The sequence below is a fragment of the Hetaerina americana genome, unplaced genomic scaffold (assembly GCF_022747635.1).
Source record: "Hetaerina americana unplaced genomic scaffold, ioHetAmer1.1.p SCAF_2, whole genome shotgun sequence".
Classification (NCBI taxonomy): Eukaryota; Metazoa; Arthropoda; class Insecta; order Odonata; family Calopterygidae; genus Hetaerina; species Hetaerina americana.
Window position 1 is genome coordinate 60,316,669 of NW_027286763.1, and position 19,915 is coordinate 60,336,583.

The following is a 19,915-nucleotide window of genomic DNA, read 5'->3' on the forward strand; positions in this document are numbered from 1 at the left end:
CTACACTTCTTTCTACCTTTTTATTCAATATTATTGCCATTCCCAGCTGTCTCTCTTCCTCCCGGCCGCATACTACTCAATAACTATCGCTCCAGCAATCCCCGCGACCATTCCATCTCACTTTGCACAGCCCTAAAATTTTTGTTTCCTCTCTCCCCATCTCCATATTCATATTTTTTAATTTCCATGTCTTCAAGATTTTGCTAAAATTCCAAGTTCATGTCCTCGCGGATTTGCTCTTCGTTTGTGTCTTTTGTGCTGCTGTTTTCGATTTTGCTTCTCCATGATTCCGTGAGTTGACGGCTTTAGAAGCCTTGCCTTTCTCGCTGCCAGGCACAACACACTGCCTGTTGGGGCGAATCCCCTAGTTGCTAGGAGACATTCCCAGATTGCTGCCCATCATTCTTTCGTGTGATAATTATTGAGATATTGAGGTGGTTTCCTGTTCCCTCCCCCAATAATGTTTATAACGTGACCCCATCCCTTACATGCCATACCACTGGGGACATACGCATTTGCAGCCGCCTCACCGAGGAGCATATGTCGTGTGGTTTGCCTTTCGTCTTGCTCCTAACCTTTGATCTACCTGACATGGGTGACCCTACCAGAAGCTATTATGAATAATTGCTCCCATCAGCACAGCTCTTGGGGCCATCGGAACTAACAAGCCCTTACTCCACGCCAAGGTTGTAGTCTATGAGGAGGAAATTAAATTATGCCAAAATGATTTATAAATCTATAAATTTATATTTAGATACCTGATAATGCCACATTGTGGCATAACCACGGTTGGAATTAGATACTAATCGTGGAATTTCTGTGTTTCTATAAAATGGAGACAATCCACTGAGTTACGGTGGAAATTGTTCTTTGTTTTCTTTTTTCATATTTATTTTAATTTAATATATTCGAATAAAACGAAATTGTAAAATTTTATGTGGTTTTTGAGAAATAGGAAGACTAAGTAAAATATTAAAATACATATAAAATTAGTTCATAAACCAAAGCAGGTAGAACAGGTCACCTATCTTGGATGTGCTCTGGGCCAAAGTGGTCAAAGTAATAGAAAAAGAAACAGAATTATACTAAGCAAAGAAGCTTTCCCAAAGAGAAGAGAATTGATTGCAGGACCTGGATTAAGGAGTTTAAGAAACGGCTCGTCAAAACTAAAATGTGTAGCGTTATTTCGTACGACGCGGAAATATTGGTCATTGAAGCAAGATGATAGACATAGATTGGAGGCTTTTGAACTGTGGGTGTGGAGAAGGATCGAAAAGATGAAATAAACAGAGATAAAAACAAACAAGGAAGTGCTAGGTATAGTGAGGGAGGAGAGAGGATTTTTGGGAGAAATCCAAAAGAGGCCAGAAAGATGGGCGCATTGTTTGGCAATGGGATGTTGAAGACTATGATAGAGGGAAGGCTGTTAGGCAAATGAGGAAAAGGAAGGAGTAAGGATAGGAATTTCTAGGATAGGCAACTTGGATGAAATGAATGAAGGAAAGAACTATGCGGAATTAGAGAGTGATTAACCACAGTGCCTGATGCCAGGGTATTTTTTGTCAGGAAATGAAGGGCGTATTGATCGGCAGTGGGATGCTGAATACTGTAATAGAAAGGAGAATGTTAGACAAACGAGAGAGCAGGAACAGGATAGGGATGTTTGACGAGATGAAGGGGGGAAGGAAGTACACAGAGATGAAGAGGGGCCTGATGTAGATTAGGTTACTGGATTGTGTTTTGTTAGGAGTCACAAAATATTTATTTGGTAGTTGTGTCCATCCAAAGCCTACCTTAACCGGTAGACTACATTTGATATTAATATATATATATATATATATATATATATATATATATATATATATATATATATATATAATATATATATATACACACATTTAAATATATATATTTATTTATTTATATTTTTAAACTCTCAAGTATCAATTTTAATAGGCTAAGTGTGGGTGATATTTGATGTTTGGATATTTACGCAAATGAAGTAGTAGAATTTATATTTTAAACTGATTCTCCTTTTGAACTCTCCAACTAACCGTTTCTCCGCCTTACCCAACATGTTTTTCACATGCAGCGAATAATATAATGTCAAATATTCAATCCTCGTTTTGGCAGAACTATAGGTGGTGTTTTGGCAAAAAGCTGTTGTAGACCCTTGAATATGTGTGGCATAATGGCAAGAGTGAGAAAGCCGTCATTAAATTATAGTCAAATCAATTGTGTACCTCGTGATGTGGGCAATAAAATTCATAATCATGCGGATTCTCCTTAGGGATGATAAGATACGAGGTCTCAACTAACTCGAGGGAGGAAGTAGAGTTCCTCAAATTTTTAGGCCCCCAGAGGAATGCCCGTAGGTTTACCAGCGTGTGCATCTTCGCAAACTCGACAAACCTCACAATCAACGTCTTGCATGAGTAAAGGAGGGGAGCGACGTTGCCAGGCGGAGTGCCAACTATCATCTCCGCGAAAAGAATCCGGAGGCGAAGACTTCTGTTGACAGTTTAGCAACGTTGCCGCGCCGCGATTGGTCCATATCTTCTCGCCCCAACCTCCGCCTCCTCCCCCGCGGTCTCATCTGGCCATTCCGTCGCCGTTTATCACCTGCCTGCGGAGAGTAGCACGCAGGCCGGTTTGCTGCCGTGCAAACTGCAATCGACCGATGCACGCATCGCCAGCACATCAACCCTCCCTACCCGCGGCGAGCCTTGTTGTCCGCCCACACACAAGCTGACGTCTCTCCCCCGACCGGCCTCTTCTTTTTCGACGACGGTCTCCGATGCAGCGAGCGTCAATGAACCAACCCCTCCAGACGAGCCCCTCGCCTCCCTCCGACGACCTCCCTCCTTCTCCCCCCCCGGACTCCGCGCCCTTTCCCCAGACACAAGCATACGTGCGCACACTACATGTGCCTACTTGACGCCCATCCTGCGGCGAGTGAATTGAGGTCACTTCCCCGAGTGCAATCAAACGCTCCTCTCTCTGTCACTCCCTCTTTCCATGGTAGTCGTAAACGCTAAATAGCCATCGCTTTCCTTAAACTGAGGCTTCCATGGGTGGAAAATTCGTCCGCTAATAATATAGTGGTGAATTTAATCATAATTTGTAAAATAACGAATGAGAAACCATGCTTGAATATGTAAGTGCATCTTCAAGTAATTTGGTATGCAGGTACTTGTAAAGAATTCATAGCCATTCTTTAGGAAAAGATCGAATAAAATTATGATGTTGAAAACAGTAAGTATATTGAGTGTTTTATATATTGACCCTAACCTCTTTCTTAAAAAACACAAGCATACTTCAGAGCAGACACATGGATCCTAAATATTAAAAATTATAAAATTTAATTTGTGGCCTTTTTAAGTTACAATAAAAATGTTTGGTCAAAAATAGTAATAATGGCTATTATAATCATTCGGCAATTAAGACGGTGAATAATTATTGTATTTTTTATTTACAGTATGAAACAGATTTGTTTTTCATGAGGCAATTAGTGGTACTTACTGTTTAACAAATGCTTATAGTATTCATTGATTGCTTTCCATAATGAATTTTCTACTTGAAAATAATGCGTAAACTCCAACAGTGATGCGTACCATTAACGTTATTGGACATTTTCCAATTCGGTATAGATAAATATTTCAGTTTCGAAAACGAATTCACTCACCTAATGGACTAGTGGGAATTATCTCTTCGTACAATTCCCAGTGAGTACTTCTCGCTGTGTCACAAAGGTACAATAAAATGATTCCCATACAAAAAGCACTAGGTAAAAGTCATCGCGAAATACAACCTTCCGCATTGCGCTTGAATAGTCTGCTAAGAGGTGTCACAGCAGTGTGCCAGAAATTTTGTGGGCGATCACCCACTTGCCTAAGCAGTCGGGCTCTAACGCTTCGAACAGGAAAGTTAAAACCATCTATACATGGACGTCGAGTGGGTTGCATACATGTAACATTTCGGCTGGCTTAGTAAGCGTTAGTCATGCATTGTCAATTCTTTCCTTCTTGCTACTCTGATCAACCGTCTCATAACAATGTATAGGCATTTAATTATATTTGAGCATTCGTTAGTCTCTTTAAAGGACGTCATTTCTGATAAGAAATACCTCAGCCCAAGAGCCACTACATCGGATTCCATCACAACTCAAATGCAGGGCACTGACTCTTATTGTCTAATTTGTGGTTCCCAGCTCGTGAGCATCGTGTTGAAGGATTATATTTATTTATAAGTAAACGCTCATCAAATAAACTAAAATGGCACTTTTCGTAAGGTTAAGTCATTATATTTGCCGACCTCGGTGGGGCTAAGTTCCGGCCTGTTAATGCTGGAATCGTGGCATCAGTTCCCGTCTGGTTGGGTTTCTGCCACTTCGGACATTATTTTTTGTTTATAACATAGTTTTAAAAGACAAAACTCGTCGATTTTTAATTACTGCTGAATAAAAATCACAATAAATGAATATTAACAATTTTAACGAAGAGGAAACTTTGAAATTCATTTAAAATTACCCTTTACATGTAATAATCATACATATAATACTCCATAAAATTACCATTAATTTTTGGCTTTTCCGAGAAATTCTTGTAGTTTATGCATAAAAAATCTGAATATTAACCACGTGGCTTATTATTTAGGTTGATAAATAAGCAGTTCCTTCCTACTCTTCCTTAAGAAAGGTGGCTTGACCACCGAAAATTCGAAAACGTTTGATTTTCTTTTTTTGTGGGTATCTCTGTTTTTGTTTTAGCTCGGAAGTGCTAACTTGATATACATTATTATTCACATCCGTGAGACTTACACATAAGTTGTGTGTGTATTCATTCACATAAATACACATACAAGGAAAGGGGAAAGGAGCATTTATAAAAGACGAACACATTAATGGTGGGGAATGTAGAATCGAGCAGATCAGAAGCGTAACAATGTTTTCTTGACCGAGAGTTGAACCACGGATATGGCCTTATATGTATATATACATATTATATATATATATATATATATATATATATATATATATATATATACACACACACACACACCATAAACACAGTAATTCAACCCGACGGTCGGTTTGGTAGGTGATATTAGAGTTCACCCAGTACTAAGCCCGACGGCGTGTGAAATTCACACATAGGGTAGGGGGGCCAGTTCCTTTCCCTGTGCTGGTTATGGTTTCCCAGGAAGATATGGTACCCGAGAAATCGCATAGCTTTGGTGGAGCTCAGGTGCCCAGAGTACCTTGCCCGGGAATCAAACCTGGGCCCCTTCGGTCCAACGCTCAACCCCCTGGACTACCGCGGTGCTAAGGTATATTATATATATTTTTAAAATGATATATATATACATATTTATATAATATACCTTTCTCGAAAAAGGCCTTAGAGAAGGTCGAAAGCTTAAACAATCTACAATGTGTGTCCATTTAGGTATTACTATTTTATTTGTGTTCTATTGTGCCGTCCAAATATTATACTGCTCGTGTGAGTGCTTCCATATCATCGATATATATATATATATATATATATATATATATATATATATATATATATATATATATATATATATATATATATATATATATATATATATATATATATATATTGGGACGGCACAATAGAACACAAATAAAATGGCAACCCTTAAAACGACACTCACACGGTAACCGTGTGAGTGTCATTTTAAGTATTACTATTTTATCTATGTTCTCGTGTGAGTGTTTCCGTATAATTTATATATATATATATATATATATAGTCATTACTTCTATATCTTCCGATGGAGACGGAGTGATTCCGTCGAAATACCAAGAAATAACATGTGAGTGTGCTTCTTTTTTTTGTATTTCTATATTGTGTGTTACTGTGTATTGTACTATATATATATATATATATATATATATATATATTTATATATATAATTATATATATATGTATATATAATTATATATATATATATGTATATATATGTATGTATATATATATATATATATATGTATATATATGTATGTATATATATATATGTATGTATATATATGTATGTATATATATATATGTATGTATATATATATATATATATATATATATATATATATATATATATATATATATATATATATATATATATATATATATATAGTATATATATATATTGGGTATATTTCCCTAGCCTCTAAATGGGGTAAATACAAGCATAAAAACATTTTGTATTGAGATGGCCGTATTCAAGGAAATATTAAGTAATATTTATTCCAATACTTCTTCTCCCTAAATCTCAAAGGTTAATGCTTTACGCACACGCAAATCGATCATAAAGGTTGAATAAAAAAAGAGGCCAACTTTAACCAAAGTATGCGTCTGCTGAAACTTTTGAAAATAAAGCCTAGAAATATACGCGTAACTTTAAGAACTGGCTGCTGGTGTCGTGGGATAAAATTTAGTAGGCTAAAATTGCTTTAAAACTGAAATAATGGGGGATTCGATAATAATAATTCTCTTTGAATATGTTGAATAATGTTGTTTGGATATTTTAAATTGCTTTGACTATATTAAAGAAGACATCAAATTGGGATTCTCATAAAAATTCTAATTGATATATTTTACTTACTATACTATTTGAAGCTTGGGGATCTGATTAAATTTAACCAAAATTGAAGGAATACCGTCCTCAATTCATTTACTATAAATATCCATACATTAATTTTATATTACAAAATATCAAAGAGTTTTGTAATTCCGCCCTTCTCTGGGTTGATATGCTATTATACTCAGTAAGTCTATTCCTTAACACAAGCGTATTTAATGAAATGAAATTTTCATCAGTTTTTTTGAAAAATGGATAACTTTCATAATTCGATTGAAAAGTAAATAATTATAATAGTTCTTGCGAATATGTATGTAATTTTTCCAATATCTTATTCAGTCAATGAAGTTAGGGCGTATGGGTGTGGTGAATTCATTTTCCTTTCCTAAACTGTTCGGGTATTTTGCAAATGATTTGAATGATAAATAAGTGAAGTACCTCCTATACTCATCCTATTGAGTGCTTGTAAATACGTGGGGTGATTTAAATAACTTACAAGTTTTCGTAATCTTATTTTCATACATAAATTAATTTTATGTGAACTACAACCCTTAATTAAAGAATTTTCTTAGGTAAATCCATAGTTGGATATAATCCCATTACTCACTTTTAAATTAAAATTTTCAAACGAGAGAAATTCCCGCCGGTAGACGTAGTTGCTTCATTTTCCGCCTTAGGACCATGTCGCTTCAGTGCATGTTTAGTTTCACCCTGGCGGAGGAAACAGGAATTAAAATGGCTTCAATGTATAGCTGGTAGCTGAACGGAAAGAGAAATTAATATTCAGTTAATTGTGGCGCAACTCGCTTTATTTTCCTCAAGAGATTTAATGGGCACATCCTATCGAATCCATTTAGCGAAATGTACAAAATTTGAATAGTTAGTTAGTAGATAGTTCGACTTCTTTCCCCGGAGGATATCCTTTCCTCCGCTGAGTCCCTCTTTCGCTTCAGATTTGTCCCCGTCTTCTTCTTCCTCCACACGCATGACCCCCTCCCCCCTCGCCTCATCCACACACACATTCATCATTACCATCCGGTTGATGTTCCTGCACACGCCGTGGCCCCGCCCTCGGAATAGGGAGCCACAAGCTCCGCCCCCACGGGCGCTTTACTGGCCACGCCTCCGCTGGGAGTCTCGCCCCTCCCGTTGACCTCTCTCCTGCCCCCTCCGCTCCGCTAACATCCCCCCCCCCCTGGGTGGAGTCAAGTAAGGAGGGCGGTGATTGAGTAGCTTTGGCGGGAGTTGTGCCCGCACTTCCGAGTGGAGAGCCCGAGGAAGCGTTCTGTGGGCGGAACGAGCAGCGAAGGGGGTCGGAGGGGATAAAAAGAAAAAATTTATCCCCCCACCACCAGGAGTGACTGGGAGGGGCGGCCTCGGTCTCCCTGGGAGGGGGAAACCCCTAAGAGGGAGGAAGGGGGGGTGAGTCGTTTGATCGACCTCCGCTAGGGCGGCGTCAGTGGCCGCGTCGGCGTCATAGAGTTTAGAATTCACGCTCATCCGTTAGTGTTGGCGGGACCCGCAACGCACTAGTTGAGCGTAGATCCCCGAGAACTACGGAGGTGTTGGGTGGCGTGCCTGGTTGGTCTTTGGTGTTGGAGTTGCCCCCCCCCCCCCTTCCCCGTTGACTACGTAACAATGGTTTGGGTACGAGGAGGAGGATGATTCGGTCAGAGAAGAAGCGGGAGTCGCCTCGGAGTGGTTTGGTGTGTCACCCTTGCAGCAGCAAGCGGACAGATCCCGCTTTCCCAGCGTCCTTATTCCTCGTCTGAGCGGGGGCCTCCCCTTGGTTAGAAAATGGCCAAGCTGGCCAGGAAGGGGGTAACCTCCCTGGGGGATCGAGCGGGCGCGTCGGTGCGAGTCGAGGCGGAAGCCAAGTCTCGCGCTTTTCCGGCGGTCGAGTGATAGGGAGAGTCAGTGCCGAACCCACGTCGAACCCCGGAGTGAAAGCGCGCCAGACAAGGTTACCAACCTCATCGATTTTTTCCCTCCCTCCGCTCCGCTGTGCTCCACCAATGTACCTCACGTCCAAATGAACATTGCAGTGTTCGAACGTCGCCGATGTACGTGCAAATACCTTGGGAGGAAGGAGGAACCCATCTCGTTCATTTTTAAGAAATATTTTTGAGGATCCATCTTCGTTTCGGAGAGCAGTCGGTGTAAGAGGATATATACTACTCCTCGTCATGGACGGGATGACGAGGAGGAAATTTCGCGAAGGGATCGAGAGGAAGGGCATTCGGTGAGAAGGAGGCGAGCTGAAGGGGTGAGAAGTGGTTAGCGGAGCGGCTTACGCTGAGTGGGAGAGAGCGGCGGCGGCGGTGGAGGAGGAGGAGAGAGGGAGGAGGCGGAGGAGGGTGGCGATTTCGAGCATTTGAACTTGAGGAGGGAGAGAAGCCGTTGAGAAATGGGCGGAGGAGACCATTGGCCAGTTAGCGCGCCGGCGACAGTGGAAGCAGTGGTCCAGTGGATTTTATTCCCCCTTTCCCTGTTCACCACTCCCACCACCACCCTTAGCCTGGAGGAACTCCTCCCCCCCTCCACCATTCCTTTCCTTTTGACTTTTCCTCGAAGGTGGTGTTCTCGGTGTGACGGCTCCGTGCGTGCGCGAGGGAGAGGCTGTGGTGAAGGCGATGGATCGCCATGCCGCTGCCCGTATGGCCGTGTGTGGTGGTGATGGTGCCTCAAAACCCCCTTCTCCTCTCCGATGCCCTCCACACGCCCCTCTTCTACCCATGGAGTTTTAAATGTATCCACACCGTCGGCGATGTGCTTTTAATGGCCATCGTCTCAACCTGCCACTGTCTCAACGTGTCGTACTGGATTATGAGATTTCGAGAGACTTGAATTGTTGTAACGTTTACCCAGCTGCGCTCGTGGATCGGGAGAAAATTGTGGTGCTGTGTGTTTGTGTGAGAGGAGAAGAGACGGAACGTGTCGTTCGTATGAGTACGTGCACCAAAAATCGCAGGGAGTGGTTCTCCGGAACGGCGAAGGTATTACTCATATCCTGTGACTACCCTCAACCCCCAATGACCGCGGAACCGTTGAAGAATTGTTTATCTTCTCGATCGGCGGCGCGACAGGTTGCGACTATCGGCGAACGGTCAGGAACAAATACTTCCCCTAACACCCAGCAACCTGTCGTGAGAAAGAACGCGCTTCTACATCACCCACTCTTTCTCACAACCTCCGGATGACCGTTGGTTGTTGATAAAAGATGGCGGACGTGGGTAGAGGATAATGAGCCCGAGGCGGGAATGCGTGGGGAGGGAAGGACGTTAGAAGGGCATTTGTGCGGAATTTTCATGTGCGAGGAGCTCTCAGTCGGGGCTCCCCAGTCCACTCCCCTCTCCCCCTTTCTCTCTCCGAAGGAATCGAACTTCTGTCGACGGTGCCGTCTGCCATTAAGGGAGCATCGGAGCGTCCCGAAAAGGGAATCGCATCGCGTCCCAGCACGTGCCTAAATATCGTCGTCCGGGAATGAATAATGTTGATGTAAGGAACATGAACTATTATTTTCTCCGAGACGCGAATGCCCTCGTTCGCGTCAGGGCTTGCAATCGGGCGGTTTCCTCGGGGCTATTGGTCGCAGGGGGAGTAATGGTTGGAAGAGTCAGTCGGTCGAGAGAGCGGGGAGCTCGCTGAAATTTTGGATTGTCTGGTAGGGCGTCCGTTTCGGGCGAGGCGCGCCGTGTCGAGTCCGCGAATACGAAGCTGCTGCTGTAGTAGTGAGGCGTCAACATCCCGTGCGTGAATGCAGGCGACGCCGTACCTCAACAGACCCCCGACGCCTCTCCGCTCCCGGCGCCCCTCTATTCCCGCGGCCCCCTTCTCTCTCTTTCTCCGAATATTCTCTCCACTCCGATCCCCCCCCCCTTATGCCCCCTCCCAACACCTCCACCCCCGCGTCCCCTTTCCCTCGTTCCATCTCTCTCTCTCTTGCGACCCCCCCTTCCCATATCTCCTCGCTCCCGTGCGCCGCCGTTCCGCAGGGTGTACGGGGGTTCGGTATTGATCTCCACTCCTTCACCAGTCTCCCCCTCCGCCCCAGCCTCCACCGCTTTCCCCTTTCCCCTCCCGCCCCCACACTACGCCCCCGTTTCTCACCATCCCCTCTTCCCCCACCCCAACGCTCTCTCTCCCCCCTTACCCCTTGCCGTCCCTGCACCCCTCCCTCGTTACCCTTCCCTCCCGATTTCCGTGGGGATTTCCTCCTCTCCCCCTCGAGTTAATCCTACCTCCGCTCTTCCGCACACCTCTCACCCTCATTCTTCCTTCCCTTCCTTCTAATATACTACACATTAATATGCATTTTAAAAACGAATACACCGGTAGTCTCCATTTATTCGACCGGCAATTTTCTTTCTCCTTCCGCAAAGTACTTGGGCGTGAAACGGTTTCTCCTCGTTCGTGAGCACTTAGTCATTGCGAAGTGGTGGATTTCCTATACCCTGAAAATTGAAGAAATCTGGGGTGAGAACTGTTAATGGATTGATTGCTAGTAGCACCAAACGGCGAGATTTGGTGGTCAGGTCGGTGGGAAATATGCATACCATGGGCCTGATCTGACGAGACAATAAGGCCCACCTAAGCTCTTTCGGGGAAACGAATAGGTCGGAAATAATTAACAAGATCTCTTGCGTCTAAAGCTCGTCTCGCCTAAGTATTTCTCGCAGTGCCAAAAATAAAAAATATTAATATTCAGCTGTATTTTAAATTTGTTCAAATTTCATAAAATTAAATATTTCCTTGATGTAAGGAATGTTATGCCCTAGCGTACCGCGTGTGATATGGTACTTAACTCCTCGCGACACTAGACGAGACCGCGGCACTCAAGTCAGTTTAGGTCGTGAAACTCGAGGAGAATCGTTTGTGAGACTGAAACCAGGAAAAATGAATGCTTATGAGCCTCTCGTGTCTCACCCTTTCGCACCACGTGCGTTCCTTCCTCTCGGAACCCCTTCATCCATACTTCCCCCCCCCCCACCGCGACCCCATCAATCCCTTCCGGCCCTCCCTCGTTTGTCTTCACGCCTGCCGCCTTCCCTCATTCCTTCATTCGGTTTCTGCGACATGCGAAAATCCATTCCGTCATTAAGGCCGAGTTATCCCGCCGCGCGACATCACATTCTCCCCTCCCCTTAATCCCCTCGGAGTGTAATCCTTCTGGGGGTGTGGGGGGGGGGGGTGAGTTGAGGCTATGGGGGGCAAAGAACCCTTCCGTTGCTGCTGCTCGCACGAGTCCCACTCACCCGTGCACCGACCGCCACACACGCATCCTCGCCCCAATCTCTCCCTCGGTTGTTTTTCGCCCCCCTCGCGACTGACTCGGGTTACATGTATCTCGGTCCATTCCCCTCATTTCTCACCAACCCCCTCTGTCCCTCCCAACCCCCTGTATCTCTCCCCAGGAGTTTTCTAGTCGTCACTCCGCCGAGAGCGCTCGAGCAATGCCGTCGCGAGCGGATCCCTCCCCCCCTGTGTGTCACCACTTCGTTTATTTCGCCGGCTAATTTTGCATGGATTTCAAAAGACGCGTAGTGTGCTCGGGGGTCAGGCATCTTCATTTTTCGCCCGAGATCGCCTCCGACTTATTTTCTTCGGAGGCGAGAAAATTTCTTTTGCCAACCCATTTCGCGTTGTAGTCCTCCCTGACCGAATTCATGCCTGCGAATTAGCCCCAGTGAGAGGGCACGGTTCGACGCCCACTCGAGTGGGAAGGATGACGGTCAACATATGAAATGAAATTGGCCCCCTGCATCCACAGGCGAAAATCCATAGGGCTTCTCCATCCGGTCGGCGGGCTACGTGGCAGGCAAGAGAACGGTGATGGCTTCTTCTTTAAGTTTCCGATGAAATTCGCCACCTAGGTGGATGGGCGCTGTGTTTCCTTTGGGCCGTCCTATGTTGCACTCAATAGGTAGGTGTCGCAGTTCGAGACATTATCGCCTCGTTTCTCGCGCTAATTTTTGGCGGCTTGCGAAGTTATTCCGGGTCTCCCCCTACCGGGGTGATTCGCTCCGAACCGTCCCGCCGCCCTGAGAGTTTTGTGTTAAAATTAGTGCGCTATCATGGCGTTTCGGGGAATAACAGTTTTCCCCACCCACCTCTCCCCCCCCGCGATGTGTGCCGGAGCAACAGTGTAGCCGACAGGCGAGCCATTCATTCGCTCCGCCCTCCCTCCTTTCGCGCGCGCCCCCTGCCCCTTCCTGTACCCCGCATACCACCCTCTCACGGGGCTTGAACGACGTGCCTGCCTCGTATGGATCGCACTCTCTGGTTCGCTGTGACCGTGAGCATGGGAGCCGGGAGTCCGTTCATCCATCCACTCGAGCCGCATCTCGAATTTTATTTGCACACGATATGTGTCAGTTGATGCATCCATGCATCTTCACCCGATAGGCAAGGACTATGCTGTACCTTCCACATAAAAAAATCACAATTGTACATTTTTCCGCGCACATACGTGCCTGCAAGTTTCCGGTACCAGACGGCATCGGGGACGTACTCCTGGCGTGACCAAGTGATGATTCAATTGGCGCGGTGGCGGATCCCCTCCATTCCGGGCGAGCGGGTGCGTTTGACGGGGCCCATCGAGGGCCTAAGGAGTTTCGGTGAGGGGTTAGGTCTTTTCTGACGGCTCTCGTCACGAGGGCCTTTCTTGCTTCCCCTTTCCCCCATATATCCCTCGACCTCCCTTCATGGTTTTCGCTCATAATAATCTCTTCCCTCGCAGCAATCCTCCCCCGCCAGCGCCGCCGCCTTTTCTTTCTCCTCTCTTTTACTCTTCCAATTTCCATCCCTACGTTATGCCCTCCCCTATTTCCCCTCCCTTCCTCTCCCCGTTCCTTCATCCCCCTCCTTCCGCGACGACACTCTTTCCCCTTCCGGCCGTCACGAGCTGCGCATGCGCCGACGTCGGCTCTCTTTCTCTCTCTCTCTCCACCACTTCTCGCCGCTCGGTCTCCTCTACTCCCTCGATCTCCCCTACACCTCGCTCGTACCCATTCTGCCTACTCCCTTCTCTGCTCGGCCCTTCGGCATTCGTACTCCCCTGTGAAATCCTGGATACCTCTCTCTCTCTCTCCGCCGCCGCCTCGTCACCCTCCTCCTCACTCGCTACCATTTCTGTGTGCACGCAGTCTTGCTTGAAATTAATTTTTTTCAAATCAGCCGGACATCGCGAATATCACACGGCTTTCTTTTCGCCGCATTCTGTAGATTATGTGGTTTTTTTGTCGGTACCTCGTTCGATACACGAGGAAAAATGAATTCACGAACCCACGGTCCTCTCGGCCCGGAGCCTCCCGGCTTCTTTCCTCTCCCGAGGTAGGATCGTTCGACATCGTCGGAATGGTGATTGTGGGTGCTTACCTGGCCCGAAGATTTAACAGATAACCAGAGTTCTGTTTTTTTTGTGTTCTGTGAGTGCAATGAGATTCTCCGGTGTGGTTTTCGGGAAAATGTGCGAATTGTGGGCTTCAGTGCTTCTAAATGTCGTGGGTCAGTGATTGGTGTCGGCGGGAGGAGCATGCGCTTTTCGGTGAGTCCATATCATTGTCATAGTAATTATGGTATGAATGAAAGATTTGTGCTCCCATTTCACCCCATCCATGTCTTTGCGCCGGCCTTTGAGGTACCGTTCGTATCTCAGCATTGCTCAGTTAAACTTTTTTTCAATTATTTATTAATTTTGGATATATCATCCGACCACCAGAAAAATAATGGACTGTAACGTTGCTGATATGTGGTGTTTTTCTATGCGAGGAATGTGCTTGGGAAATTCATTTGTGGAGTTATCTTTCTTACGAATATCAAATTTTTCTTTCACTAGCCTCGGACTGTGTCTTTCGTGGGATGGATTGGATTTGCACTAGCCAGTTTTTATGGGAATCTGCTTACCTTAGTCGAAAAATATTTGTTTGCGATTTCATCGGTATAGGCATTTGTTAAATTAGCAGTTGTAGATGTTTCTGAAATTATAGTGCTACTTGATTCTCAAGTCTTCTTATTTTCATAAATTCTCGCCGGGTATCAGTGTGATACATATTTTCATCTTATCTTTCTTCTTTCGTGACTAAAGTTATGGTTGGGTGTTACATAATTCCTATTTGTGCTATTGATTGTGCGTAGTGATAGAACTACGGTCCTGTGGAGTATCGAACGAAGGAATATTAATAAACTTCCCATTTTTGAAAATTTGAATGCATTTAATCTAGGCTTACGGTCCAGTCTCCATTTGATGATTTCTTCAGTATTTTTATAAGATTTGAATATTCTTCATATCTTCATTGAACAATTTTTTAATTGAAAAAAATATGCCAACTCTGTAGGTTTTATTAACGTCGTTTTTGAATCGAGCGTTAAAAACGTATGAAATCGCATTCCAAAGTGTTACTTGTCGATTTTACGTCATTTTTTTCCCGTAGACAAAGTCTTGAGAGACTATTTCCGTGGTTTGTGAACTGTGGCCTTTGTTTTAAATAATGAATTTGAGTAATCTCTTCATTGGAAGTGGGAACTTAAAATTATATTTGTAATCTGTAATTAATTTCAAAAGTCGTTATATTATCGATAGAATTTTCTAGGATGACGATCGTAATTTCCACGATTTGTTTAAGAAGGGGAAATTGGAGGATGGCCACTGACCGCCCTGTTGGCAAATTAAAATTCTTTTGAATGAATTATTTTCCCTTGACTTAACGGGCGGCGCTTGCTTCGCTGCAAATGAATGCAGCGCTGCAACTGGAGAATCCTTTTACCATTGTGCCGGCACTTGTTGCATTTTCAATCTGGCTGAAAGTAGCTCTGTATCCTTGCAGAATCACAGGTCGTTTTTTTCTTCGTGGTACGGGATTGGGAATGCGTTAATTCGGACATGTCCTCCATGTGACTTTTACTCTTATACGAGGTGATATCATACAATTCGGTGGTTGCCCGATAATGCCAGAATAACTTCGCTACTTGTCACTACCGTTGTATTAACTGGAGTATGTTTCTAGTGGAACCATGTGATCCTTTCTGGTTGAAATTGATGTATTTTCAATAAATTTTATTGAGGTAATTACCTTATATTTTGGGGAAATCATCTTTTTCATGTATCGGTAGATATTATAAGTAGTGTGCTGCCCTGGCTCCGTGTATTTTGCACAGAATACTTGTAGGCATTGTCTAAATTAAAGCGCGGAGTACTAATGTAATATGTTTCATGGGAGTTATTAGAGTTATTAGAGGGATAATACTGTAGATATAACGTCAAAGGACGCCTAACGCGTGACGTTAACAATTTTGGGAAATTGAAACCACAGTCTTCCGTAAATTCACCTCCACCCAACATGCCCGCGTATAGTGTCATATTGGCAGTAGATGGTTGGCGTGGGCATGAAGGCTATTCGCTTAGTTCATGTCTATTGATCAGGAATTTTGAAACGATTTTTAGGCTGCGATGTAGATAGTAGGAGTACATTTATTAATTAGATTAGAATTATTTTCTTATGCGAAACATTATTGTAGCATTGCGACAATTTATTTTTGCATGTTTCGTATGCTTTACAGAGGCCGAAAGTCATTTACGACATAGCAATAGCAGTATGCGATCCAATATTCACGAATCCTGTGGATATTCATGACGTTTTTTTTTAGGATTCTTCGTATGGGCCTTTCATACCATTAGCCACTTAACAATTCATCACGAGTGTGATTGCGGCAAGGCGGGTGAAATTATCGCACGTGCTGAGTGATTGGAGTAGGAATTGAAATATGGTTTAAGTAAATATCGGGGTGGGAAGATATGAAGGGGGCTCGTGTCGTTATATAACATCTGAAAATGCATGTGTATATTATTTAAAAAATTAGGTTTATGACATTCTACCAACAATTCTCTATCAGGTCGTCAATTTGAGATTCCTAAAATATATTAAGTTATTTTTTTATGTGGAAGTAGATTTCAGCGAAGAACTGCGTCATATGGAGGAAACATTTCGTCACCAATTTCGAATTAGCGCTCATTGACGAGCCGCAATATGGAATATTTGCGTAAAAAAATGCCAGAAGTGGCGATTCGTACTTTTTGTTGTGGCGATGCAGACGGTTTCGGTTGAAACGCCACGGAAACCTGAGAAACGACACACATGATGCAACGAACTACGTTCTTGCGATGTTGTATGGGGAAAAGATAAATTTATTCGAAATTGTTCTATTATAGATTTCGACGTTGTTGAAACCAAGGAAGTATATCATAATCAAAGGATGATAATGATTGGTGACTCAGTCTCATACCATTCGTTTGGTCCCCACTATTCGTCAGATCTGAAGCCTAGAGCTGAAGTGAAGGGCACCTACTATATGGAGTGTATAAAACGATAAGCAAGCATTTTTTAGTTGTACCCTACCGGCTTAGGGTAGGTTTTTGATGCAGCCAGGTTATACCCACTACTGTACTCCTAAGCTGAGGACTAACATAAAAAAAACCATGAGCACAATAATCAACCTTATGGTCAGTTTGGTAGGTGATAGTAGAGTTCACCTAGTACTAAGCCCGACGGCTTGTGAAATTCGCACATCAGGGTAAGGGGGCCAGTTCTTTTCCCTGTGCCGGTTATGGTGTCCCAGGAAGATCTGGTACCCGGAAGGTCACGCAGCTTGGGTGGAGCTGCAGGTGCAGAGAAGCGAACCCGGGCCCTCCGGTCAGTAGCCCAACGCTCTACCCCTGGACTACTGCGACCCACAAGGATTAAATGATACAAAATTTCCCTGCCTTCCGTACTACTCATTAAAAACTTATTTAGCTATAATTACTTTCTACCCCCCTAAATTAAATCCAAAATGCCTATTATTTTCTTCCAGCTACTTTGTCTTCCCAGGCATTCTCCCCTCCATTCGTTAATCTGTTGGCCTAACATTGCAAAATATTTTTAATTTTCTACTCTTTCCTCTGACGCTGGTTTGCAATAGTATGATTGTGACTTTCTACGTTAAAACCATTTTTAAACGAAATATTCTATGGATTTATTAAGTACTCTCCGGCATGATTTTGTAGCCGGTCACTAAAGAAATGAATATTTTATTTCGTCTTGGTAACATCGACAATTGGCGGAACAGGGAACGCATGTTACCCTTCCGTCCGTACCCTAGGATGCGTGTTAATGAGACTCACTGTGATATTTTATTTATTTGTTGGCTATCTCTTCGAGCATATTTAAGATTCACGGTTTAAAATATTCAGTAATGCTTATTGTCAGAGTGAAAGTTTTTTTCCTGTGGCTAACCATTCAAGCTATTATCTCACTCGTCAGGTGTCTGTGCAGGGTTGCGTGACTTGCATGATATTTTATTCCTATTTTTTCAACTAGTCAATTAACACTTCTGACTTACCACCAACGAGAAAATTACCGCTTTTATCTGACCTTACATCATATTATCTAGTTTTAATCGCTATGCACATTCCACAGAGGATAGTTATTCATAATCGGTTTGCGAAGTTTTGAGGAAAAACGTGAAACCGCTGATACTTCGGATTGCATATGCTTGGTACGTCTTGGCCTGGAATTTCGAATTCGATTGTTTTATCTTTCAATGGGATACTTGTATTTGCCACATATGTAGAGAATTAAGTAATACAGCAGTGTGTTACTTTGAGGCATATATCTGAAGATGATTTTATGCATCGGGTTGATTGTTGGTCTCCTGATTAAAGTGCTTAATATTCTTAATAGAATGGTTGAGATTGCACTATTGATATGTAGGAGACTCTGGGACGGTCCCCCTGCCTCAAATTCTAGGGGTAGCTTGCGGGGTACCATTTAAATGAATGTAAATACTAAAACCTTCCAACAAATTTCTTTTCATGCTAATAATTGTGCAATTCTAAAGTATCGTTGTTTTTGTTTTCTATATTTCTGTGAGATGTACATGGAAAATGTGTAAAAGATTTCTTAAATGAGAGTAATCCCGATGAGTGTGAAGCATAAGGAAGTAGTTGCTGTCAATAATGAGGAAAGTTTTTAATTTGCGGGTATGTCTGTAATTCCACCTTTAAGGGTCCATCATCAAAATCTATCGTGTATTTTTACCCAGGATCAAACTGATGTGTCCCGGTGTTCGAAGGTTGTCAAAAGTGTAAAGAGCAAGAAGTACGGATCACGCACCGCAAAAGTTCGCCGAGCGTTTTTTTTGCGCGGCCGCGCCATAATGTTATAAGCTCGCGCACGTCTTCAAAACTCGCCTTTGCCAAAGAATACGTACAACCGAGACTTCCTATGGCACCTAGAAAGTGGGTGGGTACATATCGTATAAGGGGAGAGATGATCCAGGGGAAGAGTTGAATTGGAGCGAAAGGGTTAGGAAACGGGTGCGGGTGGGACGCCAAGTGCAGGGCGGAGGGGGGGGGGGTGAGTCAGGTGCCAGCAGCTGCGGGCAGCCTTCTGGGCCACAGCAGTCCACTGACAGCGCTCACAAGAGAAGATTGTCGATTCTACGCGGGAAACGGGGAGAGGGGGGGAGGACCTTAGGCGAGCAGTTTGAGTTGGGGCCCACGTGGCCCCCGGGCCGCCTTGACCAATTAGCCGGTCGACAGTCTGAAGGGGCGGTGGCCCGCAGCCATTAGCGAAACGTATTTGCCGAGTGGCTCACGGAAGTGGGGCAGTGCCAATGGGACATTCGGACTAGCATGAGGTTCCTAATGGAGGTCCACTTAAACCGTTAGTGTCCCCGCGCGCATGGCCGTAGAATGTGGGCGAGAGGCACCATCCCCGTTGAAGATCTCTGCGATATTGCAACTTACTGGTCTGAATTTTGTGCGAACCACCCTAATTTTGATTTATTATGATTTAGCGAATAATATGCATCTTCGATCATGTTCTTTCAAATAAGAAAGAACGCAGGATGATGATATTCTTAAGGCTTGATGGTTTTTCGGAAAGTTGTGTTTTCTTATTTATGTTTGAATCAACTGTTTTGTACGTTCCAGTTTAGGCATTCTGTAAGAATTTAGGCATTCGGTTGGTGGAGTCATTTTTTAATTATCCTTAGAAGATAAAACGATTTTTTCATTATAAAGAATGCAGTATTCGATTGTTTCTGGCTCAACTTTGAGGAAGTTCATGTTCATTAAATGAAGAACACGATGTAATTTTCCACTGCTCTTTATTTTTGTACTACTAGTTTCAACGCTTAGGCGTCATCATCAGGTACGGTACCTGATGATGACGCCTAAGCGTTGCCCGAAACTAGTAGTACGGAAATAACGAACAGCAGAAAAAAAATAGTTTTCTTCATTTAAAGAATTAATGCTTATTGCCTGCCCTGCCCTGCG

At 43.9% G+C, this 19,915-nt stretch overlaps 1 protein-coding gene across 9 annotated transcripts in view; it reads left to right on the forward strand.

Moving 5' to 3' along the window:
* LOC139687525 (uncharacterized) overlaps nt 1–19,915 on the forward strand; it is a 585,660-nt gene that overhangs the window by 461,732 nt on the left and 104,013 nt on the right. Inside the window, exon 1 of one of the 9 annotated variants that reach the window (XM_071584718.1) lies at nt 9,007–9,596. The exons of the other annotated variants lie outside the window; for them this stretch is intronic. Coding sequence (XP_071440819.1) covers nt 9,348–9,596 — 249 coding nt within the window. The 5' untranslated portion in view covers nt 9,007–9,347. Of the gene's footprint in view, nt 1–9,006; nt 9,597–19,915 lie in introns of those variants that run through there. 9 annotated transcript variants of the gene reach the window in all.